Raw genomic sequence first — 26,011 nt, forward strand, 5'->3', positions numbered from 1 at the left:
TCTTGCACCTGTTAGGCAACCACCTGCACACTGAACTGCTTCCCAGCCTCAACATTCCTCTTCTGAAAACAGGTGGAGATAAGGTCCCCAAAACCAACCAGTGGCAGGCCATGCTGCTGCGGGTGCCCCAGTGTTGCCTATCCTGCCCTCAGTTCACTCACTGCCCTCCTGACCTCTACTGGACTCAGCCTTAGGGATTCAAAACACTGGCCGGCTTCACGGCAGGTGCAGTACACAGACTGTATGTAGATACGCTGTCCTGGGGCTGGAGAGATGGCACCCATGTTGGGCAGTTCACAACTGCCTGTAAACCTAGCTCCAGGGGATCTGACGCCCTCTACTGGCCCCTGTGATTACCCAATGTGTGCACACACACATAGACACCCATAACAAATACAAAATAATTCCTTTTACAAAGAAAGAACCCCCATCTTGTCAACTAGCTGTTTTCTCTAAACGGAGATTCTAGACTCACAGGGAAGCTATCAGCTCTAAGTATCTACCACCCACTCTTCCTCCCCAGCACAGAACAGCCCAATTCACCCCATCAGGTGCTGTCATGCACGACGCTCTATTCCCGCTCACACCCTAATGCTGACAGCCTGCTGCATGGCTCCTGAAAACCTCAACTCAGGCTCTTCCTTGGAGACCTTCTATGCTCTGGGTCGTGTGACTGGCTCTTCCTTGGAGTCCCGTGCTCTGGTGTCCATAGATCACGTGACCGGCCCCCATCTGCTCTGGTTTTCCTCTTAGCCCTGCCTCCAGCCAAGTGGCCTCTCACTGGTGCCTAGATCATGGCTTGCTCTCTGTCTTTCCTCAGGACTTTGCATAGGCTCTTCTTTCTGCCTAGAACATATTTTCCTTCTGTCCTTCAGCCTAGATTATGTCAGCACCTCAGAGGGGCTTCCCTGAGCTAGAGCTAACATAGCTTCCCTTATTCCGTCTCTGGTGCCTGCAAGATTTCTGTCAGCTTGCCTTGCAGAGGATTCCCAGCTTGGGCTATGAAAACCAGGCGGCAGAGCCATGCCTAGGTACCAGTGGGACCATTCACCCCTGTGTGTCAGTGCCCAGCTGTGTTTGCTGAGTGCCAGTCCGGACAAGGCCAGAGGAGCCCCCAGCAGGTCCTGCCCCTCAGGCCCTGTGCTATCACTACCGACTCCTTTCTTTTCCTTCTCAGGACTTGGCCCGGCTACAAGAGGGACAGCCTCCTGAGCACCGGGACGTGGCCCTCCAGAAGGTGTCTGACTCAGAGAAGCTGCTGTACGTGCTGGAGGCGGATGCGGCCATTGCCAAGCACATGAAGCATCCACAGGGGGACATGATCGCTGAGGAGTAAGTCCCCTCTGTGTGGTCCCCAGAGGGCATGCTAGGCTGGGATCCAGGCAGGAGGGCTGGTGCTCTCTAGCTCCCAGGACCACGCTCTGTTGTAGGGTGTCACAGAGTAGGTGGACATCCAGCATGTGTGCCAGAGGCCTTAAGTTCCGTAGCTGGAGGCTGAGGCTTTGGGAATAGATGCGCTCACTGCTTCAGGACTCTATATCTTTGTGTCTCCTGAGCTTACGGCCACACTGCAGCTCAACACAGTTGAACCAGCGCCCACCCCGTAGCGTCGTGGGTCTTTCCGTGCCCCTTGCCCCCTGTGCTTGTGTGACACAGCCCTGCCCGTGACTGTGCTGGGCATGTGCTCCAGGGAACAGTGCTCTTGCCTGTTTCTTCCAAAACCTTCTCTAGTAGCCCTTCAGAAAAAGGGAGGGAAGGTTCAGGAAAGCAGACAGTATGAACAACAGGATTCAGAGGTAGTGTGGTGCCCAAGGCTGCTATCCCCCTCTCTAGGGCTTACATCATGATCATCTGAGCAAGTCCCACTAACATGGTAACTTATCTCCCCCCCCCCCCAGCATCCGCCAGCTGAAAGAGCGTGTGACCAACCTACGGGGAAAACACAAGCAGATGTACAGCCTGGCAGTGAAGGAGGCCGACCCAAAGGTCAACTGGGCTGCACTGGTGGACGAGAAGCTGGTATGGCCTGGAGCAGGGTCAGCTCACAGTATCGCGGTCCTGCTGAGTAGGGGTCACCATTATGCAGTCTCCTGAAGTTGCATGACAAGAGGAGTGGGGCTCAGAGAGGGACAGTGCCTAGCCTGGAGTCACACAGTCAGACCTCAGTCCTTGCCAGCTGTGCCTCTCATGCCTAGCTCATTGGTATCCAGCAGCTATGGGGGCAGACTGGAGAAGCTCATCTCCTCCACGGCAAAGCTTGTGGCAGCCACATCCGGGTGTCTTTGTGGCACGTCTACTGTTAGTAGTGTGTCTACCTGTAACACAAAAACAGTGACCAGGGTCCCACAGGTCACTGCGAGATTAAGGTCATGAGCATCAGCAGTGGTCCACCTGCCACCACTTGCTCCAGAAAAATTTGGGGGAAAGGCACTCACCTGGTTGGGGTCAAAAGCCCAGGCTCCTGTGGGGTAGGCCAAAGTTTGCCCCCAGCCCACATCTTCTTCCTGGTGTCTATCCACCGACCCTCCAGGACAAGCTGAGCAGCCAGGGCTTTGGGACTGACCTTCCTCTGGTGGACAGTCAGGTAGAACAACACAACATCTTCCACAATGAAGTCAAAGCCATTGGACCCCACCTGGCCAAGGACAAGGTGCGTATGTGGTGGAGACTTGGAGATGTGGGGCAGAGAGGGGCAAGTTTGGTCTAACCTCATTCCTTGGTTCTCCCCACAGGAACAGAACAGTGAACTCCAGGCGAAGTATCAGAAGTTGCTGGTGAGAAGCCCTGGGAGATGGGAGAGGACATGGGTAGGGGGCTCATGGGCTGGGAGCTTGGGACACCATGATCTTCTGAAGGTGACGCTGTATACTCATACTCCAGTGTGACCATAGCAGTCTGTGGGGAGCCCAGGCTCCATGCATTCTGGGAGAACACTCTACCAATGGAGCTACACTGAGCCCTACTCAATTCTTTGTGCAGCATTGCTACCTGACAAGCAGATGCCATGTACTTTCTAGAGCATGGTCCAGGCATGTGTGTGCACATGTGCCCGCATGTATGAGTGTGTGTATGTGTGCTCTTTTGTTGTTGTTTTGTTTTGTTTTTGAGACAGTGTTTTTCTGTGTAGCCCTGGCTGTCTTAGAACTCACTTTGTAGACCAGGCTGGCCTCGAACTCACAGAGATCTGCCCGCGTCTGTCTCCCGAGTGCACTCCCACCATCCGGCACCACTGTTCCTGTTCTACAGGATGAATTACAAGCCTCCCAGTCTTCCTGAACCCTTCTTCACCCACAAAGGCTTCAGATGCTCCTCTGAACATAATCATAAGGAGCTGAGACGAGCTTTGTCTGTAGAGAGCTCACCTAGCAGGCCCAAAGCCCTGGGTTCCAGCCCCAGCACCAGATAAAATCTGGTCATGCACCCCTGGCGTCATAGCACCTGAAAGGAGAGGCAGGAGGATCAGAGTTTAGGAGCTCCATGACAAGCTTGAGGCCAGCCTAAGCTACATGAGACCCTGCCTCAAATCAATAAATCAATAATAAATAATTATAAAAGGCAAATGTAGAAGGTATGGCTGCCGTCTGTTGAGTGCCAGCTGTGTGGAAGTCCCTACGCCCTAGGGGTGAGCACGTTACAGGTGGCAAACTGAAGCTCCAAGGACACATCAGTTCTAAGGTTGTCTTTCCCTTTGTTCACTGCTCTGTACCCTGGGCCCAAAATCGCGCTCCACATCTCCTTGGTGCTCCACAAACACTTGTGAATGAATGCTTTCAGGGGACCATTCTGCCTGGCTGGGGAATAGCAGGGCTGGGCCCCAGAAGAGGTGAGCAGGGAAGCCGAGCCAGGCCCCAGTGCTGTCTTCACCTCATGCTCGTCCCACAGGCAGCCTCGCAGGCACGGCAGCAGCACCTGAGCTCCTTGCAGGACTACATGCAACGCTGCACCAACGAGCTGTACTGGCTGGACCAGCAGGCCAAGGGCCGCTTGCAGTATGACTGGAGCGACCGCAACCTTGACTACCCCAGCCGCCGGCGCCAGTACGAGGTGAGCGCAAGGCCAGGAGCAGCTCTGGAGGGGGACACAGGGTGGCCAAGCCAGGTACTGACCCCACCTCCTTCCTGGCAGAATTTCATCAACCGGAACCTAGAGGCCAAGGAAGAAAGGATCAACAAACTGCACACTGAGGGTGACCAACTGCTGGCAGCGGAGCACCCAGGGAGGAACTCCATTGAGGTGAGTGTGCCCCAAGAAAGGGTGCTCACCATAGGGGCTCCTCTGCTCAAGCTGGGGGCTTCTAACTGCACCCCATAAACACTGAGCTGCCTTTGCCTTCATCCTCTTCTAAGCTCTGCCCGGGCTTCCTACTTCGGCCTGGATGTGGCCTGGCTTTGTTTTCTGAGGTTCCCACGCAGACTGTCACATGAGATGGTACATGTGCTCACAGATCTGGAGGCTGAACTGTGAACCCCAGGTGTGGCCAGTGCCTCGCTCCTCAGAGGCTCCCCCATCTCTTCCATCCAAGGCTGGTCCTCTCATCTTCCTCCAGGAACTGGACCTCTCCTACCTCTGCTGCCAACTTCTTGCTTTTTCTTCTGCCTGTCTGTGTCCTTTCTTCTTTTCTTCTGTTGAGGCAGTCTCCCTGTGTAGCCCAGGCTGACCTCAAACTCACTCTCTCTGTGTCTCTTCCTGTCTGACTCCTCTTTCCTCTCCCTTTCTCTCTCTCTCTCTCCATGCTCCGCTCTCTCTGTGTTTATCTCTCTCTGTCTCTGTCTCTCTGTCTCTCTCTCTCTCTCTGTCTCTCTCTCTCTCTCCCTCTTTCTCATCTCACTGTGTAGCCCTGGCTGACCTCAGACCCATAGAGATCCACCTGCCTCTGCCTCCCAAGTGCTGGAATTAAAGGTGTGTGCCGCACACCTAGCCTTGGCTGTAACTCTGGATCCTCATGCCTTCCTTGCCCTCCTGAGTCCTGACCACTATACCAGCCATTTCCCTTCCTTTTAAAGGATCTAATTCCGCCACGATTTTACCCTGCAATCTTCAGTCAGCCCAGGCTTTTCCAAGTGGTCCAGGTAGAGAGAGCCTAGGAGGCGCTCAGTCCGCTCTGGGCAACCAGAGCAGAAGCTTTGTTCTTTTACAGTGTTAGGCATGGGACCCCAGGTCTTGGAACCTGTTAGGCAAGCATTCCCATTACTGAACTTATTCTTAGTTTATTGTGGGATTTATTTTTTGAGATTGAGTTTACTGGGCTACACTTACTATATCGCCAAGGACAGCAGGATGACCTTGAACTTCTGAGCCCCACCAGGAGTACCTTTCCTAGTGTTTATGTGGAATGGAACCTGGGAGCTTGTGTATGCTGGGCGGCACCCTGCGATGGAGCTACAGCCCTATTGGTGGGACTTTGTTAAAGACACCACTTTGAGTAGACACAGTCTACCCAACTTGGTTGTACATGGTAACCCTCCTTGGCGTCTCAGTATGTCCCCATCTGAACAGGAGCTGGCTACCATTGTGGGGGCTTCACCTAGGCTTCACCCACCTTTCTCTACCCTCTCCACCTGGATTCCTACCAGCCCCTCCCCTGGCCTCCCAGACCGTAGCAATGGGTCTCTCCTTTCCCTGGCAGGCACACATGGAGGCCGTGCATGCAGAGTGGAAGCAGTACCTGAACCTGCTCATCTGTGAGGAGAGCCACCTGAAGTACATGGAGGACTACCACCAGGTACCTGCCTGACTGCAGGCACAGGAGAGGGTTCAGGAGATACTGGGTGCACTACCACCAGGTACCTGCCTGACTGCAGGCACAGGAGAGGGCTCAGGAGATACCAGGTGCATTACCACCAGGTACCTGCCTGACTACAGGCATGGGAGAGGGTTCAGGAGATACTGGGTGCACTACCACCAGGTACCTGCCTGACTACAGGCACGGGAGATACTGGGTGCACTACCACCAGGTACCTGCCTGACTACAGGCACAGGAGAGGGCTCAGGAGATACCAGGTGCATTACCACCAGGTACCTGCCTGACTGCAGGCATGGGAGAGGGCTTGGGAGATACCGGGTGCACTACCACCAGGTACCTACCTGACTCCAGGCATGGGAGATACTGGGTGCATTACCACCAGGAACCTGCCTGACTTCAGGAGACGGTTTGGGGGATACTGGGTGCCTCTTGAATACAGATGGAGGTCAGAGCACAGCTTTCTGTGAGTGAGTTCTTGTGACTCTGCCGAGGGATCAGGGAACTGAACTCAGATCATCTTGCCAATGCTATGAGCACTTTTATTTACCAAGTGATATAACTAGACCAAGGTTTTGTTTTTTTTTAACATAGGATTCCATGTAGCCCAGGCTAACCATTTATATATAATAGAAGATTAACTTGATTCCCAGTCCTCCTGCCCCCACTGCACCTGTACGGTTTAATTTTGCTGATTTACACAAAACATAAAACTTGCCATTTTAGCCCCCTTTCAAGAAAACTAACATTTCTACCCCCACCTTTTTGAGACAAGTTCTCAGTATATAGCCCAGATTGTCCTTGAATTCAAACTCTCAGCAATTCTCCTGCATCAGCCTCTTGGGTAAGCACTTTACCATTTGTTACATTCACAACACAGGATAACCTCTGTTTCCTCAACTGTACCAGTGCCCCCTTCCTTCTCCTGCCCTGATGACCTCTGACCCACTGCCCATCTCTGGATTTGCCTAGTATTAGCCAGGGTGGGCATTAGGGATACAGAAACCCCGTCTTTTGTCCTTCTGTGCCTGGCTTTTCTCACTGAGCATGGTGTCCTGGTGGTTTCTGTAGGACACTGGCTGGTTTCTGCACTTGGTTCCTTCTTATGGCCAAGCAGCCGCCTGTTGTCTGGGTGGGCACCTCTTTACACACCCATCTATCCAGAGAAATTGGCATCTTCATGGAAATGTGTGTTTCTAATAAGAGCTGTAGGTGGTTGTCATGATGAAGGGTCTTCCTCACTCTTCCCTAGGACTAGGGATGGAACCCGGGGCCTCACACTTACTAGGCAAGGGTTCTGTCTCTGAGCTATATCCCCAGCCTTCCTTTTACCTTTTGTTTGGAGACGGTCTTACTACTTGGCAAACTTGAACTCACCGTAGCCCAGGCAAACTTGAACTTGTGATCCTCCTGCCTCAGCCTCCTGAGTAGCTAGGGTGACAGCGCCACCAAGCATGTTTGATTTGAGGTCTTAAGATTGAATTTGAACTCAGCGGACTCTGTATGACGCTGGTGGAGGTGTCTGAGCCATACAGGATTTCACAAAGATCCGAAAGTCCTTCTCGAGGCAGCAGTCCAAGTGTTCAGACCAGGGGCAGCTAAAAATAAACGAGTCAAGAGTTGACAGACCAAAGAATGGGCAAGGGAACTTTCTACAACTCGAAGAGAAGGTAGCTGGCCAGGCTTAGAATTAAAGTATGGTTAGGTGCTGCTCAACAGTGCAGATGGCTTCTGGGAAATGCGTGGCCGGGTGATCTTGTTAGTGTGCAAACCCATGGAGTATGCTTACGCCAGTGGTTCCACTGGGTCAGGTGTTTGTAAGGGGTACCTGTCATATGGAGGGTACTCCCCTGAAGGTTTGCATGTGACTATATTGTTAGGGTGTTCCTGGAACACACAGAAACCTGAACTTACCGGCATCTAAAGAAACAATATATAAGTGGGGTGTTGGGGAGGCCCTGGGGAGCCAGGCTGAAAAGGGAGTGTCCCATGGCTCAGACAGGTCACATCTTAGATTCAGAGTGAGTGGGAGGCTCAGGCCCACCTAGGAGATAAGCAGAAGCTGTGGCCAGAAGTCGAGGTACTTGTGGCAGGTTTCCATCTGTGATGTACCCTTGGGCCTCCCCAGTTTCACAAGGACATCAAGGATGCTCAGGAGCTGCTACACAAGGTGGACTCGGACTTGAACCAGAAATACAACCCCGACTTCAAGGACCGGTACCAGATAGAGCTGCTGCTGCGGGAACTGGATGTGAGTGACAGCATGGGACCCCGCCAGGCCAGAGAAGGGGTCCCCACACCTCCCCTGCTCTGGACCTGAGCAGATCCCACCCAGTGCCTGCCTCATCCTCCTCCCAAGACATAGAGGCCGGGCTTACCTGGCCCTGTACTGCTCTTTCAGGACCAGGAGAAGGCTCTGGACAAGTATGAGGACGTGGTGCGGGGGCTGCAGAGGCGAGGGCAGCAGGTGGTGCCGCTCAAGTACCGCCGCGAAACTCCGCTCAAGCCCATTCCTGTGGAGGCCCTCTGTGACTTCGAGGGTGACCAGGTCAGTCACTAGCTGGAACCCTAGGTGACCTGGACCTGGACAGCACACTCAGGAGTAGCTAGCTATACCCGAGACCTCAAACAACCATCTCCCATGGCTGTCACTCTCTGTCCACCCTTTCACCTGGGGGTAAATATGCTCCTCCATGCTCTTTCCCTGTCCACACCGCCCTGCCGTCTTCTCACCAGCTTGACCACCCTAGCCATTCTAGCTGGAGTCCTGGGGAAGCCCCTCATTGGTCCACTTTGTAATGTGAGCCACCTCTAACCTATCCCTGTGGCTGAGGGATTGCCAACTTCTCACTGGCCAGATCTCCACCGTATTGTCCATCTGGAGACTGGACTATAGAAGAGGTGTCCCACTCGGACTAGGGGTAGGAAGGGATGGTTCCCCAGAGTGAAACTGAGGATCTGGGATGTAGCTCCGTGAGTAGAACACTGATTTAGCGTGCATGAGGCCCTGGAGTCCTCTGCATTGCAGAAAGCATCCATGGATGATGCACAGACTTTGTAAGCTCAGTGCCCCAGCAGTAGAGGCAGGAGGCTCCAGAGTTCAAAGCATCCTCGGCTACATAATGAATCTGAAGCTAGCCAAGGTTTCACGAGACCTTGTCGCAAAAACAAACAAAACTGAAGTTGAAATAAAGATGGGTGCTGAGCTGGCATCAACAGTGCACTCTTTAGCTGGCTCCATTTCACTCTGTGGCCTGAGGAAGAGGCGGAATAAGACTGAGGCAAGGGAGACTGGGCTTTCAGGCCTGAGGTGAATCTTAATGGCCAGGTCTGTCCCACCACCAGGGCCTGATCTCTCGGGGCTATAGCTACACTCTGCAGAAGAACAATGGGGAGAACTGGGAGCTGACAGACAGCACCGGGAAGAAGCTGAGTGCCCCAGCTGTCTGCTTCATCATTCCCCCCACCGACCCTGAGGCCTTGGCTCTTGTTGACAGGTACAGGAGGGCGCGAGGGTGGACCCACACCTGGCCTCATCCATTCCAACCCCGGGCATTCTCTCAGTGGACAGTAGGGTGTGACTTATGCCTTGTTGTTTTATCTTTGGCACAGTGACTGTGCCTTAATCTACTGTTAGTTCAGTCAGCAATTGTGACTCCATAGCTACTGGCCTGCTTCCCTGGCTGCTCAGGCCACAGCGTGGTGGGAATTCTGTTCCCGCAGGCACTGGCTGTTACTGCCACGAAAGGTAGCTTTAACTAAGTCTCTATCATTCTGTTTATAAGTAAGACTTGAGATTCAAAGGCTAGGATGAAAACCTGCTAGCTCAGAGAGGTTGAGTAGCAACTAGCTAAACTTCCCTCCTTGTTGGCATCTCTGAAAGAGAACATCCTTCTGCTCCACCAAATATATATATATATATATATATATATATATATCCACTCCAGATTCCTCCCTGCTACTCTGGTGCATCTCTCTATCCTTCCCTCTGTTTTTGTTTTGTTTTCGAGACAGGGTTTCTCTGTAGCTTTGGAGCCTGTCCTGGAACCAGCTCTTGTAGACCAGGCTGGCCTCGAACTCACAGAGATCCTCCTGCCTCTGCCTCCCGAGTGCTGGGATTAAAGGCGTGCGCCACCACCACCCAGCTCCAGATGCCCTCTGATGCTCTATGATTACTTTCTGTCAACTAGTTGCTAACTCAGCCTCCTGACCCAAGCTTAATTTTATTTAACTAACACAAATGCAAACTCGGGGTTCACAGTGGGATCAAGTATCCCCCAACAACCCCTCTCATCCTGGCCTCCCTTAAAGGCTCCAGGAAAAGTGGTAGCTTAGGCTGGCTTGCTGAACTGGAAGTCTGGCTGAGGGCCAGTATAGCAAGCATTTTGTCTTTGTACCTTTGGGCCTTTCAAGTCTTAAACATCCTGCCCGCAGCACCTGTGTGCTGTGTTACTGATTCTGGTCCTCATTTTGCAGACTTAGTAGGTAAGGTTCCTACCTTTCCTCCCTGGAAAGCTCTTTCAATATTTTATTTTGCTAATATCTGTGTTTTGGCCTTCCTGGGCCCTGGCCCCTTGATGTCAGTATGTGTTGGTAAGTCATTTCAGTCACTTGAGAATTCTTTGCTCAATGAGTAGACTCAAGGGAATGCCTTTATTTACTCATCTCCCAGACATTTGTCAAGCACCCCTGTGCACGGCCCCCTTAGAGGTCACGTGTTAGAGAACACTAGCGAACAGACGGTTTTAGGTAGCAGGGCTTGCAACGAGAGGTAAAGGAGGGGAAAGGACAAAAGCACAAGAGGTTCTCCCAAACCTTGTCGCGGCTCTCATGGTACTTTTATTATATTACTTATGGGGGATGGGGATGCATGTACATGTGACAGCAGATGTATGGAGGTGAGGGGACAGCTTGCTGGAGTTGCTTCTCACTTTCTACCATGTAGGTTTTGGGGATCAGAGTCAGGTCATCTGGGCTCGGTGGCAAACGCCTTTACCCACCGAGCCGTCCTGTCGGCCCCACATAGTCCTTTTGACTTTTCAAAACCCTCCAGGGAGCTGCTTGGCTCCCATGGGCTGTTGCCCAACCCAGGCTGGGGACCCGGAAGGAGGGTGGTATGTATGAGGTCTGGGTTCCCAGTACATTCTTGTCCTCACAGTCTGGGCAGCCAGTACCGGAGTGTGCGGCAGAAGGCAGCTGGGAGCAAGCACACACTCCAGCAGCGGCATGAGGTGCTAAGGACAGAGAACCCTGGAGGTGGGTACCAGGGCTTCCTGCAAGGGGTCAGGGACATGGAAGAGGGGCCGGACTAGACTCTGTGCTGTGCATGGGTGACAGGGATGGACTAGAGGGTTGAGAGAGGGAGGCCAGGCCATTCCACAGTCCCAGCTGGTTCTTGGGACTCATACTCCGCCATACCAGATTTGTCTTCTCTCCAACAGATGCCTCTGATCTGCAGGGGCGACAGTTGCTGGCTGGCTTGGACAAAGTGGCCAGTGACCTGGACCGACAGGAGAAGGCCATCACAGCAATCCTACGGCCACCGCTTGAGCAGGGACGGGCAATAGAGGATAGTTCTGAGCGGGCCAAGGACCTCAAGGTATTACCAGGCTGGGGCTCAGGTTGGGCCCTTGACCCTCTGGGGCTCCTGCTCAAGGTTCTACCTCTAAGGTATCTTAAGACGTTCAGAGCAGGTGCTGGATAATTATAGTGGCTAGGCAGCAAGGAGCAGGCTCCAAGTAGATGTCCTGACCTGGTACTTGACCATGCCCCTAGATGTGACCTGGTACTGCTTCCAAATGCTTTTCAGCCTGAGATCATGGCTATAGTGACGATAGCAGGAACTGGGATCCTAACAGGTACCTGCTGAGTGAGGCTGTGAGCAAGGGGTATTGTGGGCTGTGGAACTGAAGGCCCAGTTCACTTCTGCTTCCTCTGAGATAAACTTCTGAAACCAGGCCAGGGTTTCTAAAGCCACCTGGTCCTCATTCGAGTACTGCAATTACCATGCAAGAAGTAGATGTCTCCACGTACCACCACCTGCCTTCACGGCCTTCTGCCTGACAACTCTTTGTGGTAGGGTCTGTCACCTAGAGACAGGTAAGGGTTCAGAAAAATCCAGTGGTCTCTGGTGCAGGCACAGGGGCACAGGCCCACAGTATCCCTTCCCAAACTCTTTGGAGTCGTTGCATGGGTAATTCACAGTATCTGCCTGGCAGGTTTGTGGTGGCGCAAATGAATGTAGACAGATTATATAGATATATACAGCTTTAATAAGGAAATAGACTTACAGGACCACAGGTTCCCGCGGAGTACTGGAAAAGCGGAGCAAAAGAAAAGGGCTGCTGGGCTCACGCCCGCAGATTTATCCGTAAACATTAGCCCGAGGCGAACACACCCCCAATGGGTGGGGCTATGTCCCTACATCTCCCCCTTTTGTCTAAATAAGATAGAACCAAACCAAATACAACTATATACAATAATAACAAATAATAAATATAACAAACAATATTGAGAACAAAACTTTTGCTAAACATTTTATCTCAAGGAGTCTAAATAACATAGAGAGTAACTACAATTATATAATCTTTAACTCCGTCAAAGATCTGAGAAGGGAATAAATATTACTTAACAATCGAGAGATATCCAAAATGTGTAACAATTGACAGAGACAACTGACTACCTGGGCAATCACCCAAAGTCTCGTTTGTAATGTTGAGTCAACCAACTTTGGCTAAGGCCTAACATAACTGGCATACCATTATTAAAGGCAAGGAACTTTCTTAGGACTATCCTACCCTGTCTTGGCAAGATAAGACAATCCTGTTTTATCCACTTAGGGATATTCTGTATCTTTGTCAGAAGTTGAGGTATGGACTTTTCTTAACCCAAAGGCCAGTTCTGCCAAGAAGACAAGCTCCCAGTGGAGTGTCTTTGGTGCTCAACGTTCTCTCGGGAGTAGAGTGGTGTTGTCAGGAGTAATTGTGTCTCTTTGGCACAGAAATTTTAGGTTAGATTAAAGGCCATTTTTTACAGCTCTTCGAAGAGGCTGAAGATCATACTATCTATACTAAATATAATCTCTATGTAACTAAAAGACCTGATAAACTTAAAAATAAATATGACAAACATATAATTTTCAATACCTATCTAACTTTGAAGACTAAAAGAATAAACAACTGTGTAATATATGAAGACAATGATCTTCAACTGTAAACAATGTCATAGTATCAGAGGTAGAAATGTACAGTGTAATATGGTAGATGTATCAATACAATATAGACAAAGTTATAAGCATACTCATACAAAAATAGAGGTAGGAACACTCACATTTAATATTTAACATATCAATATACAAGAAACAGTACCAGTACAATTTTCTATAAACAGTAATTCACAAATACCAATCATCCCAAAAAACCAGTTATCCCCTTCTTCTTCCTCTTCTTCTTTTTTTTTTTTTTTTCAAAAAAAAATATCACCCCATCCCCTCAACCCTAAACCAACCACTAAAAGATGTCCCCAACCCTGAGGGCAAACTCTGTTGGGAGAGGGGATGTCGTCCTCTAAGATTGCTTCTAGCTGACATGGGGCCACGTTGGGCGCCAAATGTGGTGGCGCAAATGAATGTAGACAGATTATATAGATATATACAGCTTTAATAAGGAAATAGACTTACAGGACCACAGGTTCCCGCGGAGTACTGGAAAAGCGGAGCAAAAGAAAAGGGCTGCTGGGCTCACGCCCGGCAGCTTTATCCGTAAACATTAGCCCGAGGCGAACACGCCCCCAATGGGTGGGGCTATGTCCCTACACAGGTTGTCTAAGATCCCATGGACTCTTCCGGAGGGTGGTGCAGAGTATCGAGTGCCCAGTGACACCCTGTTTGTTGTCTGAGTCACTGTCTTTACAGTTCACTAGCACCAGATGCTCGTTAAAAACATAGACCCAGGAGCTGAGAAGATCTCTGTCAGCAGGGTGCTTGCCTTCTTAACTCACATGCAAGAATGAGGACCTGGATTCAGTCCCTGCCACTCACATAAAAAGCTAGGCATGCTGGGATACCCTTGTAATTCCACTGCCGAGGAGGTAGATCAGGAGGATCTGAAGGTTTGCTGACGGGCCAGCCTCATTGACAAGCCCCAGATCCTAGTAAAAGACCCTGTGTCAAAGTCAAACACTAACAAACAAGGTACAAGAGAGGCTCATTTTATAAAGTGCCCGCACACAAGCATGAAGACCTGAGTTCAGATCCCCAGCACCTGCGTTAAAAGAAAAAATCTCAGCATGGTTGCACTAGTCCGCAAATCTGACTTTTGGTGAAGTTTTCTTGCTAGTAAATCTACCCAATCAGTACACGCTGTTCTCAGTAAGAGACCCTGTCTCAGAAGACAAGATAAGGTTCTAGAAAGAACTGGCATTGGCCTCTGGCCTCCACATGCACACTAGTACCAAACCACTCTAACTCACTCTCCTCTCTCTCCCTCCCTCTGCCTCTCTGTCTCTCTCTTTCTGTCAAAACAAGGTAAATGGCTTCCAAGGAGCACCTGAGGGTAGCCTCTGGTTCCTCATACATGCACACATACCCACACATGCACATCCACACACAAAAACAAACAAAACCACAGACCAGGGAGGTTGGCCTTCTCATCCATTTATACTGCCCCAGGGCAAATCCCTGGGGGAAGAGAGCTGCTGGACTGTGGTTGACCTGGGCAGTCTTGATCCCATAGGACATCACCGGTGAGCTGCTACAGATTGAGCCAGAGAAGACACAGTGCACAGCTGAGTGTGAGGCCTTCGTGCAGGCCCTCCCGGGCAGCGGCACTACCCCCTTGCTGAAGACCCGGATGGAAGACACCAACCAGAAATATGAACGACTGGTACAGCTGCTAGATGCAGCCCAGAAGAAGTAGGTGGCAGGTGGACAGGAGGGTGGTCACAGTGGGGTCAAGGGGCCACCTGCCCCCTACACATATGACGGTGACCTGTGTCCTTAGGGTGGATGTGGCCAACCACTTGGAGAAGAGTCTTCAGCGGGGCAGGGAACTGTTGGCCTCACATGAGAACTGGCTGATCCAGGATGACACAATGCCTGAAAGTGGCCACATGTTGGACAACAAGAGGCAGGAGCTGGAGGTAAACCTAGGATCTTGAGACCATGAAGTCCTTTCTTTGGGCTCAGGACAACTGCCTCCATCACCAGATGAGGGTGGGGTCCTAAAGGTTCAGAGCATCTGGTGTGTCAATCTGGGAGTTACAAACATAGGTAGTAATATGGCTGATCCTAGGATCTGTGCATCCTGGAAGGTTTTATTATATTTTGTATGTGTGAGTATTTTGCCTGCATGTATATCTGTGCACCAATACCTGATGCCCACATAAGCCAGAAGAGGGCATTGGATCTCTGAGGACTAGAGTTAACAACAGGTAGTTATGAGTTACCCATGTGGGTGCTGGGAATTGAACCTGGGCTCTCTGGAATAGCAACCAGTGCTCTTAACCACTGATTCATCTCTCTAGCCCCCGGCCCAGGGAGGGAAGTGCCGGTAAGGTCAGTATTTCACAATGGCAGTTCTGTAGAAAACAGGTTTCGGAAGCTCTGGTGAACACATGTAGCATCCCAGCCGGGCAGCTTGTGGGCAGGTCCACAGTCACGGACACCAGTGGCCTTGGACACAGGTTTACCTGCCTGAGCAGTACGGCACTCCGTGAGTGGCCTTCAGTCCTTCTCTGTCCCCTTTGCATGACCAGCCTTGGAGCAGAGAGACTGGGCTGAGTGAGGACCTCATGGCTGGAGGAGGGCAGGCACATATGCCACCCCTTCAACAGTCCGCAGAAGGTGACTTTCAGAGTGTTAGTTTATTGTCATGAAAAAGGATGTTGCAAAAGTGGCCCAGACTTTTTAAGTGTGGAGGCTGAGCCATTCTCCATGGTCCTAGGCCTGAACTTCCTCCCAAAGCAGGGGGCCCCAGTGCTCTAGTGATGCTGCCAGGCTCTTTAGGGAGCTCTTAGGGAGCTGCTGTCTCTTTGCCCATCTGGCAGGCCATGGCTTCTGAGCTGCAGGCTGAGAAGTCCCTCCTGGGTGAGGTGGAACAGAACCTGCAGGTGGCCAAGCAGTGCTCCAACTCACTGGCCACTCGCTTCCAAGAGCACTGCCCTGACCTGGAGCGCCAGGAGGCCGAGGTCCACAAGCTGAACCAGCGTTTCAACAACCTCAGCCAGCAGGTGGAACGCAGGTGAGGGGTACCACAGACAAGTGGGCTGGGACAAGGGCCTGGCTTAGCCAGCCTGCCTTGAGATACTAGGTGGGGATCCTCTGGTGTCACCCAAGACCATTCTTCGTTTTGTTTGTTTTTTAATTTTTTATGATTTATTTATCTTTATTTTGTGTGCATTGGTGTAAAGGTGCCAGATCCCCTGGAACTGAATTTTCAGACAGTTGTGAGCTGCCATGTGGGTGCTGGAAATTGAACCCGGGTCCTCTGGAAGAGCAGTCAGTGCTCCTAACCACTGAGCCATTTCTCCAGCCTCTTGTTTGTTTTTTATATGTGTTTGTATGTGTTGTGGTGTGTGCATGCCCATAAGCATGTTTTTATGTGTTTGGGGTACAGGTGTATGTTTGCTCATGTGGATGCTGGAAGACGGTATTAATAATCATCCTTGATCATTCTTCTACCTTATTCACTGAGGCAGGCTTTCTCCATCAGACCCAGAATTCACCAATATAGCGAGATTCACACTGGTCGCCTTGCTCTGGGGATCTAAAGCTGAAGTTACAGCTGAGTCACATGCCTACCCAGAATTCACATGGGTTCTGAGGATCCAAATTCCAGTCCTCACGCATGCACGGCATTTGACTTTTCACCGATGAATCATCTCCCCAGCCCGGGTACCCTCTTTTTAAAAATAAAGTGACACACACAAAATAAAGTCAGTGCAATGTCCCCAGCTAAACCATCAGCAACATGTGTGCATGTATATGAGTGTGATGTGTGTGTGTGTGTGTGTGTGTGTGTGTGTGAAATCTGTGTATGTGTGTGATTGTACATGCCATGGGATGTGTGGAGGTCAGAGGATCATTTTGGATGTCAGTCCTTACTTTCTACCTTATTTACAGGGTCTCTGTTCACCATTGTCAGGTTAGCTGAGTCAAGCTAGCTGCCTGGGAGCTTCCTGGGCTTCTGCACCCACCTCCTCCCGCCTGCACCCACCCCCTCCCACCTCCCTCCATTGCTACTATATACTGACTTTTGCTTGGAGTCTGGAGAGCTGAACCGGGTGATCAGGCTTGCACCACTGAAGGACCTCCCTAGCCCCACTGTCTTCGCACGTCTCTCCGGGCAGGTGGATGTGGCAGCATCAGTGTGGGCTGTCGCTTGTCTTTCTTCTGCCAGTGTTGTCTCGTCCACTTCTGCTTGTGTGCTAAAGTGGATGTTCCTAGTAAGTCTGTCTGAGGTCGATAGGTTTATGATCATTTCAAAGAGCTTGGTGTTCCAGAACTTTCTCTCCTGTGTTCCTTTCCCTTGGCTTCCTTCATGCAGCTTACACTGGATTTAACGTACCTGTCTCTTCTTTCTTTTATAGTTTATTTAAATAACATTTCCCCATTTTTTTTAACATACTGACTGCAGTTTCCCCTCCCTCTCGCCTCCCACTTCCTCCCACCCTCCCCATCCACTCCTCCTCTGTCTCCATTCTTCTTTACTTAAGGTGGAAACTTAGATTGTTGTCTCAAGGTGGTTCCCTTCCCTCATGGAAGCATTTAACACTGTATAAGTTCTGCTTTTGCTGCACCCCAGCAATGCTGAAATTTTCATCTTGAGGGGATTAGAGGATTTCCCAGCCTCCAGCATGGCCTCCCTTTGCTCAAGGGATACACATTGGGCACCTGTGCCTGTTAGGATGCAGCTCCTAACCCTCCCATTAATAATCCAGGCTTAACCATTTGCTTTTTCCAAGCTCAGTTACAGCTGGCCTGTCTTCTCTTTTAAAACTCAGAGTGGCTAAGAAGATAGCTTCAGTCAGAATAGTCCTTGTCACACAAACACGAGGACATGAGTTTTCTCCCCAGCACATATGTAAAGGGAGGCATGGTGGCACAGATTTGTAATCCTAGAGTTGGGGCAGTAGGAACAGGTGGGCCCCCTTGGAGCTCACTGACCAGTCAATCTGACTTATTTACCTACACACATACAAACCAAGAAAGAGCCCCCAAACAGAGGGACCAGTGAGGCTTCAGCCTGCTATGTCGACCTGATTGGCTTTGTCTCCTCAGGGCCCAGAGCCTGCAGAGAGCCAGGGCTGCCTACAATGAGTACCGCCGTGGTTATGACCAAGTGCTCCAGTTCTTGGCCAACACCCCCAGCTACCAGCCTCAGGAGACAGACAGCCTCAGCCAGGTGGAGACCAAGCTGAAGAACCAGAAGGTAATATGGCTGCTTCTACTTTGTAATCTTTGGGAGGATCAGAGGTCCTCAATCCCAATGGGGCAAGACAAAGGATTAGGCCACAGCTTTCAGTGTCACGTCCCAAGCACCGCATGTCTCTGTCACCTCTTCCCTCTCGGTGCCCTTCACAGGGCTTGACCCAACAGACACTCATGTGGAACCCTGTAGGGAAGATCTCATTATCAAGGTTGAGCTTCCTGCCTCTTCAGTGCCATAAGGACCTCAGAAACCCAGTGGCCGGGGCTAAGTGACTTAGTCAGAAAAGTACTTGCCATGCAAACACGAGGAGCTGATTTGATGCCCAGAACCCACTTAAAAAGCCAGGCATGGCTAAGCATGTCTATAATCCTAGCACTGAGCAAGGAGGAAAGGGGGACAATGAGTCCCAGAAATTCACTGACCTGTAAGCATAGCCCAATTGATTGAGTTCCAGGCTCAGTGAGAGATCCAGTCTCAAAAAATAAGTAGAGCACAATAGAGGAAGACACATGACGTAGACCTCTAGCCTCCACATGTGCACACATAGAAATAGACAGACAGACAGGGATCGAGAGAAACAGAAACCCGATGGCGACATTTAACTTGCTGTCTTTCCTGGGCTTCTGTTTCCTCATTTTCAAACAAGTTCCTCAGGCGTGGCTCCCAAGCTCACTGGAGGATTACATGCTCTGTCAGAGCACTGCCTGGCATTCCAGAGCACAATGAACACCTGTTTCCTGGCACAGATAATCATATTAATGGCTCTTGCTCCAGGCCTTGGCATTGCCCTTTGTGGTGAACACATGTATGCAAGAAAGTCATCACTACATTTGGAACTATAGCATGTTGACTTTAGGTTCTATGGATTCAGACTTTTGATGGGTGTGTGTGGATATGTGTGCACGCACATACAAGTTTTCCAGTATCTTTTGTTTTACAGAACTTGCTTGATGAGATAGCAAGCAGGGAACAAGAGGTGCAGAAGGTCTATATGGATTCCCAGCAGTACCAGCAAGCTGTGAAGGTGAGCCATGAACCCTGTTAGAGCACACAGGAGGGGCTTTTGATTAAGAGATACAGAGAAACCTGGGTAGGTTGCTGGGAAAACGGGCAGTAGCCATGTGTAGGTCCAGCCCTTTGACAAAACGATATGGCACCAGGTGTTGAAGGAGCTGCGGGCTGCGTTCCTGCCGCCCGGCTCCTGGCCGCCTGGCTAGCTTATGCCCCAAAATAACAACACACAAACTGTATTCATATAAACACTGCTTGGCCCATTTCTATTAATGTGTGTAGCACCACGAGATGGTGACTTATCTTGCCTAACCCATATTTAGTAATCTGTGTAGCACCAGTCTTACCGGGAAAGATTCAGCATGTCTGACTGGCGGCTTGCTTCATCGCATCTGCCCTGGAGAGGAGCGGGCATGCTGTCTCTCTGAGGCATCTTACCTCACTTCCTCTTCCTCCCAGCATTCTGTTCTGTTTACTCTACCCACCTAGGTTCTAACCTATCAGGGCCAAGCAGTTTCTTTATTAATTAACCAATGACCTTCCTCCATCAACCAGGCACCCGATATCATCAGTTATACTCTTTGAAACAGTAAACTCTTTGGGGTATTTACCCTAAAGTAAAGCAAAACAACAGAATAATGTACTCCAAACAGAATCATATGATAGTGCTACTTTTAACAGGAAAACAAGGTAGCAAAGCCTTATTCAGAAACATCTGTGTGAATGATCAAGCCTACTTGATGGGAAACATCCAGGTCTGTGGTGGAGGAAAGCAGGAGAGGTTCAGGACGCATTGCTCACTAAAGCAGCAGCATCTGGCCTCTGGAGCTGTTGGAAGGCCTCCAGAGTCACTCAGTTTGTGTCTCTGCAGTAGTGGGAATTGCAGAGCATTTTTTCTCATATGCATGTCACTGAGTGAGGTAGCAGCTTACCATCACCGTCTTAGTAGCTCTCAGGACCTCCTGGCAGCCAGCTCAGGTGCAGATATGAGGAAGATGTGAAGGCTTAAAACCAGCTCCTGGCCAAGGCCAGGTCAGAGTCCTTAGAGGGAGCATAAATCATTGTAGCTTCTTCTTTGTTGCCATTAGCTGACTACTGCACTGTCTTTCTTTTACCCAGGACTACGAGCTTGAAGCAGAGAAGCTGAGGTCCCTGCTGGACTTGGAGAATGGACGGAACAGCCATTTGAACAAGAGAGCCAGGCTGCAGTCTCCTGCTGCCAGGGTGAAGGAAGAGGTGAGTTGAGTAGCGACTGCCAAAGGCTCTCTGGATGCAGGCCTCTGTGATACCCACAGACGAGGAGGAAGAACTTGCTTTGGGGCCGTGATATCAGTATCACTAAGAGGCGGTCTGGAAGGGGTTCTAGCCCAGTGCCAGACACACGGAAGCTCCCATCTTGCTCCTCTGTACAAGTCTGTAGTGGAGAACAGTACAGACAACAACACGTGTGAAAAGAGTATTTGGAAAGATTTGCCTGTTGGCTTGCCTGCCAACTGCTCTCCTATAATTTCTCTGTAGGAAGCTGCTCTTGCAGCCAAGTTCACCGAGGTCAATGCCATCAACAGACAGAGGCTGCAGAACTTGGAGTTTGCACTGAATCTCCTGAGACAGGTAATTCATCTTAGAACATTTCCGATTGTTCTACAAGGTTATAAAGACTTCCCTGCCTCAGAGACAAGGCCATGAATGAAGAGTGTCCTCTGTTGACACTTCTGAGAAGGACCAATGCAAATACTAGTCTGAGCCAGTCTTCTACACTAGCATTGGATAACTTCCATACCAAACAGAAGACATTTCCTGAGGACCTATCAAAGGTTTCTTTGTTTGATTGTTTATGAGTGTTTTGCCTGCATGTATGTATGTGTACCACGTGTGTGCCTGGTACTCAAGGAGATCAGAAGAAGACATTGCATCCCCCCAGAACTGGAGTTTCAGATGGTTGTGAGTCACCACGTGAGTGCTGAGTGAGTTCTGTTAAGAACTCTAGTCCTACAGGCTCCAAAACCACAGAGAAACCCTGTCTCAAAAAACCAAAAAAAAAAAAAAAAAAGAACTCTAGTCCTCAGTTATTTTTAACAGCATGGTCATGTTTATGTGGATTCACATATGTACAGGTGCGTGTACATGCTCTTGTGTGTGGAGGGCAAAGGACAACTGAAGTGTCATCCTGAGAAGTGCCATCTCCCTCCTGTGAGACAAGGTTTCCTGTCAGCTTGGAACTTATCAATTAGGCCAGGCTAGCCGGCCAGCAAGTCCCAGGGAGCTTCCAGTCTCCGCCTCCCCGGAACTGGGGTTACACGTGCACCCACACTTAGAGCACCACACCCAACATTTTCTTATCAGTGCTGGGGACAGAACTCAAGTCCTTCCAAGGACTTGATCCTTCTAGCTCCAAAAGTTACCTTTTAGGACTCGATGACATTTATGATAGGATTACCTGAAATCAAGAAACTAGAAGTAATTCGACACTCCTCGGCAGTGTGCTGGTTTAAACTGTTAAAACAGTGATGTGGCACCTTGAGCCAAGATGGTGCTCTGCCCCTCCAGTCAGTAACGGCAGAACAGACTACTGTTTGTATAGAAAAAGTAAGTGTGGAGCTGGAGAGATGGCTCAGTGGTTAAGACCTCTTCCAAAGGTCCTGAGTTTGATTCCCAGCAACCACATGACTCACAACCATCTGTAATGATGTCTGATGCCCTCCTCTGGCCTGCAGGCATACACACAAGCAGAACACTATACATAATTAATAAAGAAATCTTTTTTTTTAAAAAAAAAAGGAAAAGTAAACGTGGAGCTCACTCACTAAAAATATACATTGAAAATGTCTCCAAGGACAATAGACATCCCCTAGGGACAGGGCAGAGGTGGGAGACTGGGGTCAATTCAAACTCCTCTGTGACTGCAAAATTTTGCCATATTCAATTTTTTTAAATATTTATTTATTTATTATGTATACAATATTCTGTGTGTCTGCCTGCAGCCAGAAGAGGGCATCAGATCTCATTTCAGATGGTTGTGAGCCACCATGTGGTTGCTGGGAATTGAACTCAGGACCTTTGGAAGAGCAGGCAGTGCTCTTAGCCATTGAGCCATCTCCCAGTCCGCCATATTCAATTTTTAAGAGTAAAAGTTACACTAGTAGAGTCCCCAGAAGATCACAGGACTAGCCCAACCTGTTCTAGGTGAATAGACCTGCCTGTGTCTAACCATATATTCATTACCTTTTCTGCCATAGCAGCCAGAAGCAGGAGTGACCCATGAGACCCTGCAAGGGGGGAAGCTGGGCTCCAGCACAGAGGAAACATGGAAGATTAAGAAGGAATTGGAGGAGGAGATGGAGCGAAGGCAGCAGCTGGAAAATGAGGTCAAGAGTGCCCAGAAGGAAATCCAGAGTCTGAAGGATCAGGGGCCTCAGGAGTCATTGGTGAGGAAGGAGGTGCTCAAGAAGGTGCCAGACCCCACCCTGGAAGAGAGCTTCCAGCAGCTGCAGCAGACCCTGGCTGATGAACAACACAAGAACCAGCTGTTGCAGGAGGAGCTGGGAGCACTACAGCTCCGGCTGAAGTCCCTAGAGCAGGAGACCAGGGACGGGGGACAAGAATATGTGGTCAAGGAGGTCTTGCGCATTGAGCCAGACAGAGCCCAGGAGGATGAGGTACTGCAGCTTCGGGAGGAGCTGGAGGCACTGCGACGGCAGAAAGGTGCCCGTGAGGCGGAGGTGCTCCTTCTACAGCAGCGCGTGGCAGCCCTGACTGCTGAGAAGAGCAGGGTGCAGGAGAAGGTCACTGAGAAGGAGGTGGTAAAGCTGCAGAATGACCCTCAGCTGGAAGCAGAATACCGGAGGCTGCAGGAGCAGCACGAGCAGGAGGGTACACTCAGGGAGAAGCAGGAAGAGGAGCTGAGTTTCCTGCAGGCTAAGCTTAGGAGACTGGAGAAAGAACGGGCCATGGCAGAAGGCAAGATCACCGTCAAGGAGGTGCTCAAGGTAGAGAAAGATGCAGCCACAGAGAGGGAGGTCAATGACCTCACCCGCCAATATGAGGATGAGGCTGCCAAGGCACGCACTGGCCAGCGGGAGAAGACAGAGCTTCTTAGAAAGATATGGGCACTGGAAGAGGAGAATGCCAAAGTGGTGGTACAGGAGAAGGTCCGGGAGATCGTGCGGCCAGACCCCAAGGCAGAAAGTGAAGTGGCCAACCTCCGCCTGGAGCTGGTAGAGCAGGAGCGCAAATTCAGGGGTGCTGAGGAGCAGCTGAAGAGCTACCAGAGTGAGCTGGAGGCCTTACGGAAGCGTGGACCACAGGTGGAAGTCAAAGAAGTGACCAAAGAGGTCATTAAATACACGACTGACCCAGAAACCGAGCAGGAGCTCCAGCGGCTAAGGGAGGAGATCATGGACAAGACCAGGCTAATAGAAAGGTGTGACCTGGAGATCTACCAGTTGAAGCAGGAGATCCAGGCCCTGAAGGACACCAAGCCACAGGTGCAGACTAGAGAGGTAGTCCAAGAGATCCTGCAGTTCCAAGAAGACCCCCAAACCAAGAAGGAGGTAGAATCTCTGCGCATAAAGCTGTTGGAAGAACAGAAGAAACAGGTAGACCTAGAAGGGGAACGGGCATCCCAGGAAGGGAAGATCCGACACAAAGAGGAAGAGCTGGCACAGGGCAAGGAAAGGGTTGTACGCCAGGAGGTGGTACAATATGAAGATGAGCCAGACTTAAGAGCTGAGGTGACTGCCTTCACAGACAGCATTGATGCCGAGCTGCGGCAGATTGACAAGCTGCGTATGGAGCTGCGGCGGCTACAGCACTGCCGAGCAGAGCTGGAGCGGCAGTTGGAGGAACTGGAGCGTGAGCGGCAGGCACGCAGGGCAGCTGAGTTGGAGGTGCAGAGGCTTCAGCAGCGGCTGGCTGCACTGGAGCAGGAGGAGGCCAAGGCAGGTGAGAAGGTAACCCACACACAGAAGGTGGTGCTGCAGCAGGACCCACAGCAAACCAGGGAGCATGCCCTGCTCCGAGCCCAGCTGGAGGAAGAGCGGCACCGGAGGCAGTTACTGGAGGGCGAGCTTGAACCCCTTCGTAGAAAGCTGGCTACCCTGGAGAAGACAGAGATCAAGGAAAAGGTGGTCTTCTCTGAGAGTGTTCAGGTGGAAAAGGGTGACACTGAGCAAGAGATCCAGCGGCTCAAGAAGAGCCTGGAAGAGGAGACCCGGAGCAAGAGGGAGCTAGATGTAGAGATGACCAGGCTGGAAGCCAAGTTATCTGAGTTAGAATTCTATAATTCTAAATCATCCAAGGAACTGGATTTCCTCAGAGAAGAAAATCACAAGCTGCAGCTAGAGCGGCAAAGCCTACAGCTGGAGACCCGGAGACTCCAATCAGAGATTGAGATGGCAACAACAGAAACTCGAGATCTAAGGAACATCACCACAGTGGATTCTGGAACCCACCTCAACTCTAGGCTGTGGTCCCTAGAGAAGGAACTGGATGACCTCAAGAAAATGTCCAAGGACAAGGATATGGAGATTGATGAACTGCAGAGGCGCCTGGGCTCTGTGGCAGTCAAGAGAGAGCAGAGGGAGAACCACCTGAGGCGCTCCATAGTGGTCATTGACCCTGACACAGGCCGCGAGCTGTCCCCAGAGGAGGCCCACAGGGCGGGGCTCATCGACTGGAAAATGTTTGTGAAGCTCAGAAGCCAGGAGTGCGACTGGGAGGAGATATCAGTGAAAGGCCCTAATGGGGAGTCATCAGTGATCCATGACAGGAAGTCTGGCAAGAAGTTCTCTATTGAGGATGCTTTGCAAAGTGGCAGGTTAACCCCTGCTCAGTACGACCGCTACATCAACAAGGATATGTCCATTCAGGAGCTGGCAGTCTTGGTTTCTGGGCAGAAATAGGTCCAACTCTTCTGCCTGGCTTTCCTTGGAGAGGGGTGGGTGGCTTGTAACCTCCTGGGGGTCTTCTGCTCCCCAGTCCTCATGCAGGCCTCTGAGCTAGGTGTTATCCACACTGTATCAGGCTGATTACAGTGCAGCTATTGTAGTACCAGCACAGACACCAACTGGATAGGCAACTCTCAGCTCAGCATTATTCAGGCTGGTGAGTGACTTGCTCCCACATCAATAACCTTGATATTCTCTTCTCTCCCTTTCCTATATGTTCCCATCATTGGTGCTTATAGCTGGAAACTATAGCACGAGGAAATATTGTAGACACATTCACCAAAACAGCATGGGCTTTAGCATGTCAATATACACAGTGACACAGAGGGCAGAAGGCCTCCTTTCTGACTCTTTTTCACTCAAGACTGGGTCATCGGGGCTGTTGACCTTCCTTCTCACCATTTCAACTTTCTGGCTGGGATCAAACTATCAGCAGTGCCCGCTCAGTAATAGTTAGTCTTCCAATGAGACAGACTGAAAATGTGTTCAGAATCCACAATGCCTGGCTCTTGGTGCTAGAAAGTCAGAAAAATGTGCCAGAAAGACAGGTATCAACAACTGTTTCCTACTTCTGAAGTGAAAAGATCTTAGTAATGGATGATGTGCTACGCTTACTTTCAGTGCCTTACAAGTCCTCATTATCTCACTGGCATTTAGATATATGAAGGTTGATTGTTCATCAAATTTCTGCTTCTCTGTATCTCAAGTATTATGTAAGAAAATGGGAAGTGATAGGGAACTTTATTTGTAGCATGAAAATAAAAATCTGGTGGCTGCTTCTAACTCCAAGCAAGTTTGATTCCTTTACAGGAGGCTGACTTGGCTCTCAGTCACAAATGGGCATTCCATACACACCAGGGCTCCTATGCACGGAAGAATCACTTGCA

General features: G+C 50.4%; 1 protein-coding gene across 3 annotated transcripts in view; it reads left to right on the forward strand.

The window, feature by feature from the left end:
• The window catches only part of Ppl (periplakin), a 54,411-nt gene extending 28,504 nt beyond the window's left edge, over window positions 1-25,907 (forward strand). Inside the window, exons 3-22 of one of the 3 annotated variants that reach the window (XM_057776225.1) lie at window positions 1,178-1,332; window positions 1,899-2,019; window positions 2,531-2,650; window positions 2,733-2,774; window positions 3,883-4,044; window positions 4,126-4,233; window positions 5,627-5,722; window positions 7,869-7,991; window positions 8,142-8,288; window positions 9,086-9,237; window positions 10,899-10,996; window positions 11,182-11,339; window positions 14,473-14,651; window positions 14,740-14,878; window positions 15,785-15,978; window positions 18,018-18,168; window positions 19,109-19,192; window positions 20,299-20,415; window positions 20,698-20,790; window positions 22,416-25,907. In XM_057776225.1, the coding sequence (XP_057632208.1) occupies window positions 1,178-1,332; window positions 1,899-2,019; window positions 2,531-2,650; window positions 2,733-2,774; window positions 3,883-4,044; window positions 4,126-4,233; window positions 5,627-5,722; window positions 7,869-7,991; window positions 8,142-8,288; window positions 9,086-9,237; window positions 10,899-10,996; window positions 11,182-11,339; window positions 14,473-14,651; window positions 14,740-14,878; window positions 15,785-15,978; window positions 18,018-18,168; window positions 19,109-19,192; window positions 20,299-20,415; window positions 20,698-20,790; window positions 22,416-25,079 (5,103 nt within the window). In that variant the 3' untranslated portion in view covers window positions 25,080-25,907. The remainder of the gene's footprint in view (window positions 1-1,177; window positions 1,333-1,898; window positions 2,020-2,530; window positions 2,651-2,732; window positions 2,775-3,882; window positions 4,045-4,125; window positions 4,234-5,626; window positions 5,723-7,868; window positions 7,992-8,141; window positions 8,289-9,085; window positions 9,238-10,898; window positions 10,997-11,181; window positions 11,340-14,472; window positions 14,652-14,739; window positions 14,879-15,784; window positions 15,979-18,017; window positions 18,169-19,108; window positions 19,193-20,298; window positions 20,416-20,697; window positions 20,791-22,415) is intronic. The other 2 variants (XM_057776226.1, XM_057776227.1) reach the window with 2 other exon arrangements.
• The last annotated feature ends 104 nt before the right edge of the window (window positions 25,908-26,011 follow it).

Source organism: Chionomys nivalis, chromosome 7 (assembly GCF_950005125.1).
Source record: "Chionomys nivalis chromosome 7, mChiNiv1.1, whole genome shotgun sequence".
Taxonomy (NCBI): Eukaryota; Metazoa; Chordata; class Mammalia; order Rodentia; family Cricetidae; genus Chionomys; species Chionomys nivalis.